The sequence below is a fragment of the Protobothrops mucrosquamatus genome, unplaced genomic scaffold (genome assembly GCF_001527695.2).
Source record: "Protobothrops mucrosquamatus isolate PMUCROS unplaced genomic scaffold, P.Mucros_1.0 scaffold6, whole genome shotgun sequence".
In the NCBI taxonomy this organism is placed as follows: Eukaryota; Metazoa; Chordata; class Lepidosauria; order Squamata; family Viperidae; genus Protobothrops; species Protobothrops mucrosquamatus.
In genome coordinates this window covers 4,281,266-4,297,147 of record NW_015386393.1, presented here as the reverse complement: position 1 = coordinate 4,297,147, position 15,882 = coordinate 4,281,266, and the positions used below count along the sequence as shown (strand labels likewise).

General features: G+C 43.7%; 1 protein-coding gene across 1 annotated transcript in view; it reads right to left on the bottom strand.

Annotated features, from left to right (window-relative positions):
- Positions 1-9,131, bottom strand: part of YJEFN3 (YjeF N-terminal domain containing 3) — a 30,008-nt gene extending 20,877 nt beyond the window's left edge. Inside the window, exon 1 of the mRNA XM_015809929.1 lies at positions 9,067-9,131. Coding sequence (XP_015665415.1) covers positions 9,067-9,131 — 65 coding nt within the window. The remainder of the gene's footprint in view (positions 1-9,066) is intronic.
- Between the last annotated feature and the right edge of the window lie 6,751 nt (positions 9,132-15,882).

Sequence of the window (15,882 nt, the reverse complement as noted above, 5' to 3'; positions counted from 1 at the left end):
ACATTCAGAGATAGTTTGATTGTAAATTCCAGATATTAGGACAAACAATAGGCAGTAACAGAACAACAGAAGGAATCTTGGAGGTCTTCTAGTCCAACCCCCCTTCTCAAACAGGAAACCCTATACCATTTTAGAGAAATGGCTGTCCAGTCTCTTCTTAAAAACCTCCAGTGATGGTACACCCACAACTTCTAGAGGCAAGTTGTTCCATTGATTAATTGTTATAACTATCAGGAAATTTCTCCTTAGTTCTAGGTTTGTTCTCTCCTTGATTAGTTTCCATTCATTGTTTCTTGTCTTGTTACTAACTTAAGAACTGCAGTGATTTGCTTAACAACTGTGGCAAGAAAGGACGTAAAATGAACGGAAATTTCCTTTAACAACTGTTTTGCTCAGCAAGAGAAATGTTTAGCTCAATTGTAATTGTAAGTCGAGGACTACCTGTATAACGTATTTCTACACCAGCTATCCAGATGTTCACATACAGTACTATATAATTGTGTTCAGTGAATGATAAAGTAACACAGCTGAAGACTTTTCCCCCCCCTTATTAAAACAGTTGGGTATTTACCACTGGGTGAAAATGCAGCAATGGCTGTCCTCCCATATACATGCCCTCAATCTGTCATGTTTCTCTGTTCAACCTGTACAACAGACCTTTTAATTAGGCTTGCATTTAGGCAACAAAAAGCGTTTGGCTGTGTACGTGCGTCTGTGTGTAATGTGTGTGTGTGTGTATGAATATATTATACATATATTCATTTTAATTGCACAAGCCAAAATCAGGTCATCTGGCTTCCAGACAAAAACTGGTACAGATTGTTCCCCTCACCCCATTTCTCTTCCCTTATAGTTACCTCTGGGCTTTCCATTTTGGAATGAGAGAAGCCACAGACAGGAATTTGTACATGGCAAAAATGGAGACAATACTCCAATTGTTCTACTCCTGGCTCACGGCCCTGGCAGGCGGTGTAAGGGCCGGGGTGAGGGATGGAAAGAATTGTTCACACATGTCAGTTCATTCAACCCAAGGGATCAGAAAGGAGAGAGAGAAAGGTCATATTACTGACCATCATTGTTAGGAAACAGTAACCTAAAAGGGGAAGCAGAATGAGCTGGGTCTGGAGGCAGCCTTGGGGATCCGCTCCCAGAATACTAATCTAGCGTTAAATAAGTGCAGAAGGATCAAATGGAAATCTGGGGGTGAAGATTATTTCATTGATCTCAAAGTGTGATCACCCAAGCTGGTTGCATTTGCTTTCCTTCCAGAACTCACAGGAGAAGCCTCTGGTCCTAAGGCCATCCATGCTCAAAGATTGATGTTTCTCAACCTTGGCAGCTTTAAGATGTGCAACTCCCAGAGTTCAATTCTGGGAGTTGAAGTCCGTACATCTTAAAGCTGCCAAGGTTGAGAAACACGGTCATACCGGTAGGTCTTCTCTATGGGACATGGGAGAGAACTGAGAAACTTTTCAAGGTGGATGCCACAAGCTTTCAAAGAGGTCCCAAGACTGAGCGATACAGAAGTCAAAGACTGTAGGACAGTGGTTCTCAACCTTTTTAATGCCGCGACCCCCAACCGGTCGTAAGTCGAGGACTAAACCGGTCGTAAGTCGAGGACTACCCAACCGGTCGTAAGTCGAGGACTTTCCCTGCCCGGGAGCGCCGCGCATGCGTGGTTCCGCCCCCTGCGCCGGCTGAGGCGTAGCTGGCAAGCAGCAGAGACGGAGCAGGCCGACCACCAGCTGGCCCAGCCCAAGGGAGGTAAGGCACCCACCGGAAAAGGGGAAAAAAATGGTGGACAAAAAAAATGGCGGACAGCCTTGCTTGGTGACCCCCGTGAAATGGTTGATCGACCCCAAATGGGGTCGTGACCCATAGGTTGAGAACCGCTGCTGTAGGAGGAAGAGACAAAAGGAGCTCACCATGCCAGAGCTAGGAGCCTACTAGCCAGAAGAATAGTGCTGAGATCAAATGGGAATGTAGACATGATGGTGGAAGGGCAAGGGGGCTGAAGTGGATGGAATGAAGCAGAGAAGAGGGTAGACATGTGCATGGTGCTTTAAAATAAAAGGAGGAAGTTGATTTCTGTTTGATGTAATTTACATAGAAAAATACCTATTTAGGGATAAGTCAGTGGTGGCGAACCTATGGCACAGGTGCCAGAGGCGGCACTCAGAGCCCTCTCTGTGGGCACACACGCCATCACCCCAGTCCTAGGCCTTCAGCTGGGTTTTATAAAACCTTTTCGCTTTAGGCCTCCGCCGCCGTGTGCAAAAAAAAAAAAGGTTCAATCAATCAATTCCAACTTCTTGCGGGGAAAAAAAAGATCTTGCAAAGTTGGAATTGATTGATTGAACTATTTAGTCCCACCCAATCTGCCGTTACCACCACAGCCAAGCCCACCCAATGGGCTACCCCCACCCAATTGGCCACACCCAGCCAATGGCCACACCCAGCCGGCACCCGACGATGCATAAGTGGGTTTTGAGTTGCAGTTTGGGCACTCGGTCTCTAAAAGGTTCGCCATCACTGGAATAAGTTAACCAAACCTTCAGAGATCAGAAAGGCCCAATCCTATTAACCTTTTGTAAGGTCCTAAAAACCTGGCTATATTCCCGTGCCTGGGCTGCCGAATGCGTTAAGGGCCCTGTTTCTTTATTGCCTCTTCTCCCCTAAACTTCCATCCCACAATCTCTCACAAGTCTACAGTATAGTTTTCATGAGGTTCTTCATTCAAAACAGTAAAAAAAAACGATGCTATCAGTTTTCAGCCATCATGGTTTCAGGGAGATCTGGTGGTAATGGTATGTGGGAAAGACCTTGAGAGTTGGAGAAAGAATGAATGCCTAGCGAATGAATAGATGAATGAAGGAGTCCTCAGCCGCAGAAGGAACTCAGAGAGAAACTCAGAAAGAATCCTCCCTAACTTATCAGACTGTGAAAAGAGTCAGTGGGAGATTTGTACTTTCAGACTTGCAAGATTCCATTAATGTAGGCTTACAATAAAGTACAGAATACAGAATAACAGAGTTGGAAGGGATCTTGGAGGTCTTCTAGTCCAACCCCCTGCAGAATTTATCTCATCTGCTTGTGTCTGGTTTATCTTGGAAGGCTGACACTAATGGCTTCAACATGGGGGGGGGAGGAGGTGCAGGCCTACAATTGCCAGTTGATTAACCCAGTCTCGCAACTAGATTTTGCCCAGGACGCGGAGCTGAGTTTTAAACAAGGTTAGTTTTGCTTGTTTGTGAATTAGTGGCTAAGCCATAGGAAGTGCATTAATATTAAATGATTGAATGAAAACGATATGTGCATGCATGCGTGAGAATAGAGACACAGAAGCACACACATCCCCCTCCTCCCCCCCTTTCTTGCCACATACACAGCTGTTCCATAAAGGACAACTGAGGTGGAGAGAAAGGGGCAGAGCAGCAGATGACAACCGTCCATCTCCTTCTTCTCAGCTATTTACTAATGACCAGCTAAGCAGAGTAATTGACTGACTGACTGACTATGTGCCATCAAGTCAGTGCAACTCTTAGCAACCACACAGAGAGATTTTCTCCATGACGATCTATCCCTAAGGGGGTCCCTTCAGTCTCTCAACGGTGGCCCCATTGCCACTATAACCGAGTCCATCCAATTGCCGCTGGTCGTCTTCTTCTTATCTTTCCTTCCACCTTTCACAGCATCAGAACATTAGAGCACAGAAAGAAATTGGTTTTTTTCCCTGTAAGCATCAGGGCTGTTGCTACAGGAACAGAAGATGGAATCTTATCTCTCCTTTAGGGTGGTTTACATTCTGCACACTGTCCAGGTGACCAGCAAAGAGCCCCTAATTAGTAGTTGTTTCTTAAAAAATAAAGCTATATACATGGGTGCTCTTCTCCACTATTTAGCTGAATGAGAGGAGGTAGAAGAGGTGCTGGAGGATGATTAAACATTGCACACTTTACTGTGGTTATTATTTCTGTGCCTGAGGCAAAACAAATTATTTATTTATTGCATTTATAACCTGCTCACTCTCGGTAAAACCAGCCTGCAGCAATTTAATGTTTCATTTTTGGGAGATTATGTGTTAAGCAGGAATCTGTAACCATTGCCTGAATTATGGACAAAATACATCAAAGATATGCACGTTCATCAAGACTTCCTAGAGATATAGAAGTTGACTGGGAATTTATAGTTCTCAACTTACGAGCATAACTGAGACGGCACTTCCATTGCTAAGCGACATGCTTGTTAAGTGAGGTGCACCTGATTTTGCAATCCTTTTGGCCACAATTAAGTAAGTCACACGGCTGTTAAGCAAATCCAGCTTCCCCACTGATGTTGCTTGTCGGAAGTTCCCTGGAAAGGTCACAAATGGGGATCAGGTGACCCCAGGAGGCTGCAACGGTACTAAATGCTGCAACAGTCAAACGAGGACCAGTCTCAAATCACTTTTTTTCAATGCCATCATAACTTTGAATGGTTTTTAAATGAATGTACCATAAGTCGAGGACTACCTGTAAGCATATTTATCTTTTCTGTGCATAATATATGTCATTCCCTATGAAAGCCAGAGGGAATGTACAGAATGTGCAGAGCTGTTAGTTGGACTATGTGCGTTGGTCATTTAGTCAATATTGCGCCTACTCTAATATTTCTAATTAAAAAGCCTTGGGGGGGGAGCTTACACAATTTTGCAAGAAATAGTAAGCTGAAAGTTGAGAGATATGTACCTGTACATGCACCTTACATGAAGTCTGCCCGAACTTGCTGTATAAATGAGGCATAGTATCCGCCCCTCAGTGTAACTGTGGGGTCCCATGTCAAACTGTAGATCAGTCCATGGACCAGCACCATTTCACAACCCACCAGGAACCAGGCCACGCAAGCAAGCAAAGCCCCATCCACACAGCAGGATCCGGGCAACACAAAAAACCACACACACACCAGTCCGCAGAAAAACCCACTTCCCATAGGCACCCAAAAGCTTAGGGGCTACTGCTGTAGATCACATTGTTACTGCCTGTAAGCTGAGGGCATATACTGGTCCAGTATCTGATTTTTTTTTCATATAAACGATGCTGCGCTTCAATGGTTAGATGGCCTAGACCAGTGATGGCGAAACTTTTAGAGACCGAGTGCCCCAAAACAGCCCCCCCACCCCCGTCTCTGCTCCGCCCTGCTCGCTGGGCCACCCACCACCTCCACGGCCTGCCACAGATCACCCAGGCAGCCTAGCAGCTCCATGGTGGCCACACCCTTTACCCGTGCCCCACAGCATCATCTGCGCGCAATGGGGCGTAAAGGCGGAGTCTTGTCCCACTGCCTGGCTACCATGTCCTTGGTTGCGCTGCTTTGTGTGGGCCATGCCCGGGGGGTGATTCTCCTCGGGGGGGGCTGCTGGTGAGGAGGGGCCATGGGAGAAGGCGGGGCTGGGGCAACGGTGAGTGTGCCCACAGAGAGGGCTCCGAGTCCCACCTCTGGCATGCGTGCCAGAGGTTCGCCACCACTGGCCTAGACATTGGTATTTGAACATAGATACTTTTAATATTTATATTTTATTGTGTTTTATTAATCTAGGAGAAATCTAGCTAGTCCATGCCATATGCTAAATAAAATAAATAAATAAATATGAGACATGTTGTCCATAATTTCTTAACTATTCCTCAACATTTTGCCTTGTCTCCCTCCTAAACATTTGCCAAACAGTCTTGTGAACCACTTATGGAGTAACAGCGTTCCAATATCTCAGGGGCTGCCACAAAGAAGAAGAGGGTCAACCTATTCTCCAAGGTGCCTGAAGGCAGGACAAGAAGCAACGGATGGAAACTAATCAAGGAGAGAACCAACCTAGAACTAAGGAGAAATTTCCTGACAGAACAATCAATCAGTGGAACGATTTGCCTCCAGAAGTTGTGGGTGCTCCAACACTGGAAGTTTTTAAATTCAAATTCAAATTTATTTGATTTATATACCGCCCTTCTCCCTTGCGGGACTCAGGGCGGTGAACAGGCACATTAATAAAACAGCAATACCATAATATTTAAAAATATTCAAAACTAATTAAATTATTTAAGAACAGATTGGACAACCACATGTCTGAAATGGTATAGGGTTTCCTGTCTGAGCAGGGGGTTGGGCTAGAAGACCTTTAAGGTCTCTTCCAACTCTGTTATTCTGTTATCTGCTTTCTATGCCTACAAGAGGTCTTCTGTGACTCCCACATTCCCAAGTAAATTATTGTCACAATTTTGTCCTTATGATTGTCTTATTTAATTTGCACATCTGTTGAACAGGTTTCTTATTCAGGAAAGATCGGTTCCTTTGCCATAACCCTTGGGTGTTTAATAGTTAAAGAGGTAGATGGGTGCATATCCATATGAATCAATGTTCATGGATTGTAAGGCATCAACTCATGCTTAGCCAGCCATGTTCATGCACTGCAGCTGATTCTGAATCAGTGATAACTTGATCATTGAATTATGTTAATGTTAATGTTATGTTAATTATGTTAAATGAATAAAAGTCACTGTGGTTACCGAATAAACAGACAATTAGGAGGCAGGATGGAGTTTTCAAAATTTAGGGACTTCAAAATACGCTCATAAAAATATGAGCATTAAAAAAAAGAATCACTGCTTTGACATGTGAAATGTTGGATGAAATGGTTACAAAAAATACAAGTAGTCCTCAATTTACAACCATTCAGTTAAGCGACTACTCAAAGTTGCAATGGTGCTGAAAAAAGTGACTTATGACTGTTGAAGCATCCCCACGGTTGTGTGACCAAAATTCAGGCTTTGGCAGCTGGCATGTATTTATGATGCTTGGTCATGTGATCACCACGTATGACCTGCCTGACAAGCAAAGTCAATGGGAGAAGATGGACTTGCTTAATGACCATAACATTCACTTAACAACTTGCTTAGCAACAGCAATTCTGGTCCCAATTGTGATCATAAATCAAAGACTATTTGCACTAATGTTCATTTGTACATCATCGTCCCTTATGTGACTTTAATTCCCATAATCCCCAGCAGATGCAATTGGAAAAGAATCATCTGCGCTCTTCTCTGTCACCCACTTTGCTGGAAAGCACTTCCAGAGACTTTTTTTTCTTTCTGAAAAAGACTCCCTCCAAAACTAGTATTCCAGCTTGATAGATCCTTTGGATCTGTTGCTACAGTAACGGGGGAAACAGGAGGATTTTTTTAAAAAGAGAACTAATCTGATTCAAACAATGCAGCAGCGCACAAGCAGATTCCTGATTGCTTCTGTTTGCAAGCCACGGGTTCTCTGTACCTCTGGATATCTAATCCCTGGGCTGCCCATCATAACAGTAACACTACATTTTTATTTTTACAAGGAACCTTCCACCACAATGTCTCTTCCCTGAGCCCTAGAAGCTATTTTGTAGAACTGCGAGCATGTACAGAGTGTGTGTGTGTGTGGGTTTCCTCCCCATTTTGCCGCAAAACCAGGGAGCCCTATCCTATAATTTCTCCTAAAAAGATTTCTTTCTTATATGCTTTGTTGTTTGCATTTTGCTCAAGACGATTCAACGGCAGGGAGTTCTTTGCCCGCTTGCAAATGGCAGTCCTGCAAAGAATGTAGAGATGTCTAAATGCATGAAAGTGCATTGACCTATTCTATATAAATGCATGTGCTTTGGGGTGTCCATCCTTTTCCTCCTCCCTTGAAAGATATTTTCTTTTCATTTTTTCCCCCCTCATTGCAGGTTTTTTTTTTTTCCTGGTTTGAAAACCTCTTATTCTGGGAAATCCGTGGAAGACAAATTCTAGCCAGCAGTTAAAATTAAAACCAACTCTATAAGCTTGGATTCAGAAGGATGCCAGCCTTCGCCAGCAACCAAACTGTTAAGCATTAGAAAGAAAATGCCCCCCCCCCCCGTTCCTTGTACACCTCACCACCCACATTTCACTCATGAACGCGGCTCCCTGATGGTCACTATGGTGATCGGTGGCAAGGGGGTACACCAAGCTATTCACACAACTCTCCTGTCAAATTGCAAAGAGGGTGGAACAATTTTGGTTGCCATCCTGCTCCAGGAAATGGGGGAAGGGGTGTTAAAAAGCCATCTCCTCTTCTCGCTACTGGGTTTTTAGAGGTTTGGGGAATGTGTTTGTGGAACTAAGCAGAGAAAGAAAACTTGCATACAGTGACCGCTCCATCCTTCTTCTCTGCACGGTGCATCGCTCGTGAATGTGCAGCCAAAATGCATATCAGGTGTGCAAAAGAGACTTAAGATAAGATAAGATAAGATAAGATAAGATAACCTTTATTGTCATTTTTATACTGTGGGCACAATGGCACACATCAAAAATGAAATTTAGTTGCCCGCTCTCAAAGTGAAACATATACATGACACACACCTAAACATACTATATGTATAGACCCACATCCCTACATATACGTAACTTAACCGGTTATTTTTAGTCTGCATCCTTCCTTTCTACTCTGCTCAGCCTAGTTAGGTGGGGACAGGACCCAAACTCAACAACAAACTTAGGGGCCAAGCGGGAATCTCCCCGGTCCCACTCGAAAATGTTAACCATTGCACAATAATGACACGTGCAGCATGCAATTGTGTGTAAGGAAAAAAGTGGAGGGGGGGAAGAGAAGAAGGGATCAGAACTGATGCTATCGTATTTTACTGATTTGCTTATTTGTATTGGAGAAACTAACAACATTTTTGCTCTCCGTTCATCTCAGCCAGTGCTTTATCCCCCACTGCTCAGGGAATGACTATGCAACCCCAAAATAACATTCTCCCCATATGCAAATAGGATGCAACGTTCACAGACTGATTTCTTTCTTGGGGCTCCTCAATAACCCAGGTGGGTGTCTGAACGCCCCTTTCCAGCTAGGATACTCCCATGCTGGTTTGCCTGGGACAATTAGCATCCAAACTAAGGTCGTTTCTTTGAACTCAGAAAACAGGCACAGTGACTCACCTCTGCCTCTGCCTCCCATCCCAGCAGGCACAGGAGCCCTGCTGGGAGAGGGGAAACAGGGCACTGGTTCACTCCTTTCCGTGCAGAAGCCACTTACCTAAGATAATGAAGGGGCTGGATCGCCTTCTTGCTGTGAGTCAAATTGCAAGTGGGTTTCTCCATGGCAGGAAGAGAGGAAGGCTGGCTTTCCAAGTTTACACCTGGGGAGCCTGCTCCCCCCCAGCCCCAAAAAGACCCCTCGACAGCTTCCTCCCTTCTCTCCTTTAGGGCTGATAGGAGATGGAGAGAAGTAAGGAGAAGAGATTAAATGAAATGGGCAGCGGTAAGAATTTCTTCCCGGCTGGCAGCTTCACCAATGTGGGCACCCCAGGAGCACAATGGCGCTTGATTGGCTGGCTCTTCCGAAGAAATCAAAGGGGGGGGAAAGCTTTGCAGTCACCCAATGGAAAAGCAGAGCTGGGGGGGTAGTTAACCCTTTTTGTTCTCAAAAGGGGGGGGGATTAGGGTGGCTTCTCTTCTGCATCCTCTGCTCTCTAACTCAAGCTGGCAAGGAAGATTTGGAAGAGAAGGTGGAGTGGCAGATGCCAGGAGACCTCTAGTCTATGGGGTGGTCTTGGAAAGTTGCCCAGGTTTTTCAGATTGTGACTTTGATGGAAATAAGATCAATCGCCACTCAGACCATTGCATTGGATCCTACGTTGGCCCAGGATGGTTTTCTTGGTCACCCAAATGGCATTTTGAGACATAAAGAATTGATAGGATTTTTTAATTGGGGGCTACCTGTAGCAAGAACCTAGGAAATGATTGGAATATCACCATAAGGTGGCAGCTGTGCTACAAAACAGGTCTGAAAAATTGACCCCCAAATGGAAATTTTTGATAATGTATTTTTTACTTCCCCTGGTTTAAACTTATTTATAGTAACAAAGGCATAATGTTGGTTTGAGTGTTCCACATTCTTAGACAATCTAATTAAAGAGCCCTATATGTATTTTGCTTCTGTTCATATGCCACTGTATTGTTCATAAATAAATAGACGTTCTTTTATAACATCAACCTTTGTTATCATTATTATTGTTCTCGTTTCTGCTGATGAGTTTTTAACCAACTCGCTGCTTAATGAGAAGATTCATGAAAAAGAATGATGTAACAGTGCAATAGCGAGCAAAACAGGGGAAGCCAAGCAGCTGCCATCACAGAGAGAAAGATTCAGGTCAACCCCCCCACCATACACACACAGTTACCAAACTTCAAAAATCACCAAAAAGAGATATTATTACAGATAATCCTCATGACTATAACTGTGCCCAGAATTAGTTATAAGCCCTTTGCAGTTGTAAGTTGAAGCATCATGTTACTGCACCCATTATTTTTTTTTACTTTTTTTTGCGGTGGTTGTTAAATGCAATCAGTCATAAAGATGAGCCTGTTGCAAAATGCCTCAAATGCAATGATCATGGTTAGTGGTGGGGGGAATGTGGCAGCTGTATAAGTCTGCGTAAGTATTCTTCAGTCGGTATAAATCTGGAGGAAAATTAAGGTGACAACACAGCCCACAGTTCACCTGGCTTATGTGACACCTAAGCAAATTTTCATATTTTCCTCTAACTTGGTTCACTTGCAAATTGTTTGCTGGTACAGTTGATAAACTTTTTTCTCCACTTCCACCATCTACAGGTATCCCTTATGTCAGGGGTGTCAAACTCAATTTCATTGAGGGCCACATCAGCATTGCAGTTGCCCTCGGGAGGGGGTGTGGCCAGGGTGGGTGCAGCCTACTGGGTGGGCGTGGATGGAGGGGGTGTGGCCTACTGGGTGGGCATGGGCAGCTTTACATTGTTCGCATCAAGGGTGCCCGTGGGGGCCTGGGCAGGAGTGGGACAGATCTGAGGGTCTCTGGCTTCAGAAGGGGGTGGGACCGGGGCAAGCGCCAAGGCATGGTCCATTTCTTCATTCCTCACAAAGGGTGACACATCCCCAGCATGCACCCAGGGGGTGAGGCCGACACAGCAGGGGCTGGTTCCTCGCTGTTTCCAGACGGTCTTGTGGAGCTAAGACTGAATGCGTTTCAGCATAGATGGCCACCACAAAATTGTACATTGGCTCCCGGCTGGCCTGGGCCAGGGCCAAAGCAGTGGGGGCCATTCCCTCACTGTTTCCAGGATGGCTTCGCGGGCCACATGAAACCACTTCGCGGGCCGCATCCAGCCCCCAGGCCTTGTGTTTGACATGTCTGCCTTATGTGTTCTTTCTACTTAAAGTGCTTATCATCTTTTTCTTTCTCTTTCTCTCTCTCTCTCTCTCTCTTTCTAGAACAAAAACATATTTTTAAGGGCCAACCTGCATCAAAAGACAATCTGCAAAATAAAAAAAGGATGAATGGCATCATAGGTCCATGCCAATCAGAGCTGGGCAGAACATGTTCCTGCTACAAACTATGTGGATTACTGTTTTCCCATGCTCAAAAAGTACAGGGGAGGGGGAATGGTCCTCATAAATTAGGGCTCTTGTTCAGCAATACATCTGCTTTTATTCCAAACTGAGAAATCTGGTCCCTCGCTTCTCTAAAATTCAATGAATGGGACACTGTCAGTCAGTTCCTACAACATGTTGCGGACTAGGGCTTTAAAAAGGAGGGGGACTTCCTAAAATAGAAAGGTGAGGGTAATCAACAGCACTGAAGGATTTTATTCAGAAAAAATCTCAACTCTGTCTGAACAAGCAGTGCTTGCAAACGTGTTCTTCACAGCTGAATCCCAGCTCGGAGGAGACACAGACTGTGAGTCGCTACCCTTGGAGAAAGAATTGTGAATGGAGAGTGACTCCTGGTGGAAGGAAACAAGATGATTTGCACACAAGAAAAGCTTTAGAAATAATTTCTTTGAAGAGGTCAGGATGTGTGGACTTCAGCTTCCAGAATTCCCCATCAGTTGCAGCCTCTTACTATCTGTGTATGTAGGCAGTTTGCAAAAGGTCTCAGGATATACACGGGTGGAGAGTAGAGTAGAGTAGAGTAGAGTAGAGTAGAGTAGAGTAGAGTAGAGTAGAGTAGAGTAGAGTAGAGTAGGAATAGGAATAGGAATAGGAATAATAAGAATAGAGCTGGAAGGGACCTTGGAGGTCTTCTAGTCCAGCCCCCTGCTCAAGCAGGAGAACCTATACCATTTCAGACAAGTGACTGTCTAGTCCAGTGGTTCTCAACCTTTTTAATGCCGCGACCCCAACCGGTCGTAAGTCGAGGACTAAACCGGTCGTAAGTTGAGGACTAAACCGGTCGTAAGTCGAGGACTACCCAACCGGTCATAAGTCGAGGACTTTCCCTGCCCGGGAGCGCCGCGCATGCGTGGTTCCGCCCCCTGCGCCGGCCGAGGCGTAGCTGGCAAGCGGCAGAGACGGAGCAGGCCGACCACCAGCTGGCCCAGCCCAAGGGAGGTAAGGCACCCGCCGGAAAAGGGGAAAAAAATGGCGGACAAAAAAAATGGCAGACAAAAAAAATGGCGGACAGCCTTGCTTGGCGACCCCCATGAAATGGTCGATCGACCCCAAATGGGGTCCCGACCCACAGGTTGAGAACCACTGGGCTAGTCTCTTCTTAAAAACTTCCAGTGATGGAGCGCCCACGATTTCTGAAGGCAAGCTGTTCCACTGGTTATTTGTCAATCTTTCATGTTCTTTATCAGAGACTTGCTCTGCATAAAAACTATTTTAGCAATCTGCCTTTACTGTTGCGAAACCTTTGTAATCTGTGCCCATTTCAGTCACCTCTTCCGGAGTCTGCAGGAAACAAAGATGGTCTGTAGAAATCAGCCATCTGTGTTGTCTAGTTCCAGACAGGACCAAGATAAGCTCCCCTACAAGATCACAAACATCCACAAAGAACATCTGTTAGAACATCTTAAGGGAATACACATGTGTAAGAGGATAAAGTTTTGCTTCTTCTTCAACACGTGTGATTTCATCAGTTAAACGTAGTGAAAACCATCCTCCAGAAACTGGAGTTTCTGCATTTATTCCATAACCTATAAATAGACAAGCTATTTTCTATTATCTTGATTTAACTGTCTACAGTACATAATTGTCGGAGCCTGTTCTGATCCTTAATGCATTAAATAATACACCTTGCTGCAATTACGATTTCTCTTTGTTTTTTATTATTTTCTTCTCGGATTAAATTCCTTGATGCTGATGTATACAAGCAGGGACTATCAGGGTCACCATTTGTGCAGAATAATCTACATCTGTACCAACAGGTATAGGATTAGCCCCCATTTATCCTAGATTTTCTCTATCTTCACATATTATGCTAACCCATCATGTTCCTTGAGTTCCAAACAAGATTGTATTGTACTGTACATCTTAGTGTTATCTGTGAATAAGATCCATTATAGTTTGCCTAATATACCCTGGCTAAAAGAAATCATAGTTTTGCCTAACACATGAACCTAACCATTCCTTCAGTGTTTGAGAGTTGACACTCTGAATTAGAAAAAGGTGTGGAAAGTATTTCCAGATCCTGAATTCAGGAACTGCTTTTCAAGATCACTAGGGTAGGAATGGCTATAGGAATGGCAAGCAAATTCTGCCACACCACACTGTGGTCCAACCAAACTCTTGGGTGCTTTTGAATATAAAATCTATGTTGTCTCCTAGCAATTACATACAGTCATTGTCAAGTTTTCTTGTTGTAAAGTAAATGATGACATGGTATAATATGTCATGCGTTGTTGTTCATCTGAGGTTGTATCTACCTACTTTTAAGAACTAAGGACCAGATGATTTTGACTGTGTCCTGATACATAAAATCATAGAACTCAAAGAGGGTGTACTTTCTTTTTCATAGGACTGAAGATAGGATAATTTATTCCCAATTTGTCCTTCAGGTCTTCCAGTAGTGCATCCACTACCTCCATAATCAGTTTGCATTCCCCCTTGTTGCTGGTTATCCTCTTCTTTCCATCGTTTTTCTCAATACTATAGGCTTCTCCAGAGATCTAGGTCTTTGCATAATGTGTCTGAAGTAGAACAATTTTATGTCTGGTCATTTGTGCCTCTAAGTGAGAATTCTGAGTTGATTTGTTCAATGATTTGTTTTCATGGCTGTCCATGATATTCTCAGGAGACTTCTCCAACACCAAAGTTCAAGTGTGTCTACATTTTTCCTAAAAATAAGGATACGATTACGCCGGGGTCCAATCCAGACTTTGCTGAATAAAACTCTTGACCACTATCAAAACCTAATTATTCCATATTTCCTTACCACACATGCCCCCAAATAATTAAAATGGGTCAAAAGCATTTCCTCAGCTCTAGATATTAACAATTCCACCAAGCGTACTATGTCAGCACAGGATTTCTTTCAAAGAAACGTCCTAGTTTCTGAGGTCTCGTGGGTGTTAGTATATTCAAACGCATTGGATAACATCTGCTGAATCTCTCAGAAGACAGTCTTTGAAGTAAAGAGAAAGTTTACAGAAAAGATAAGTTATCATGACAAATTCCAGATGAGGCCCTCATATAACTGGGTCCTCATATTATTGTACAAAGTGCCCTTTCATCTTCTCCTTCGTTAGTAAAGCACAGCAACACCACTGCATGTCTTAACAAGCTACTTTAGTAAACGAAATAAAGTCAAAGAATAAGCATTGGGGAATACAATCTATTTTGAGGGTAAGGTAGAATGAAGCGCTGGTGGAATAAAGATAAGCAATGAGGCACCAGGGAGGAAGAAGAAGGGACTGCTCAGGAACCAGTTGAGTTCCCAGTTGGTACTGTTGAACCCCATAATTTTCATAGCCTCCTTACAGAATAAAAGAGTAACAGAATTGGAAGGGACCTTGGAGATCTTCTAGTCCAACCCCCTGCTCAAGCAGGAAAACCTATACCGTTTCAGACAAATGGTTGTCCAATCTCTTCTTAAAAACCTCCAGTGTTGGAGCACTTACAACTTCTGGAAGCAAGTTGTTCCACTGATTAATTGTTCTAACTTCAGATGGACTTCCTTTCTCCTCAAGGACTGCCTTTTTAATGATCAATGCCACCAAACAGAACCAAGCCAAAGTCATGAAGGGAGACAGGGAGCATGTTTAAGACCTGCAAAGATTCGCTCGACCGTGAGATGGGCGGCATATAAATGCAATAAATAAAATAAATAAATAAGGAGTTACTCATAACGGAGAATATTTGTAGCCCAGGGATGAAATGACGGGTCCTTGGTGCTCTGAGCTTGGATGTTAATTATCCAAATTAGGTAACATTCATCAGTGCTACTAGTTCACAAGTTGGCACCTAGTTGCTACATAGTTGGGGTAAAGAAACAGTCTGCAAGAAAACAAAGATCAGAGAGCACCAAGGTCCCCTCAAATAAGGAGCTAGATGTCTTCCAATATTTGAGGGGCAGCCACAAAGAAGAAGGGGTCAACCTATTCTCCAAAGCATCTGAAGGCAGGACAAGAAGCAATACATGGAAATTAGTTAAGGAGAAAAACAACCTACAAAAAAGGAGAGATTTCCTGACAGTGAGAACAATTAACCAATGGAACTGCTTGCCACCACAAGTTGTGGGTGCTGCCTCACTGGAAGTTTTTAATAAGAGATTGGATAGCCATATAATAATAATAATAATAATAATAATAATAATAATAATAATAATAATAATAATAATAATAATAATAATAATAATAATAATAATAATAATAATAATAATAATAATAATAATAATAGTAATAATAGTAGTAGTAAAGTTGGAAGGGACCTTGAAGGTCATCTAGTCCAACCCCCTGCTCAGGCAGGAAACCCTATACCATTTCAGACAAATGGCTGTCCAGTCTCTTCTTAAAAACTTCCAGTGTTGGAGCATTCACCGCTTCTGGAGGCAGGTTGTTCCACTGGTTAATTGTTCTCACTGTCAGGAAGT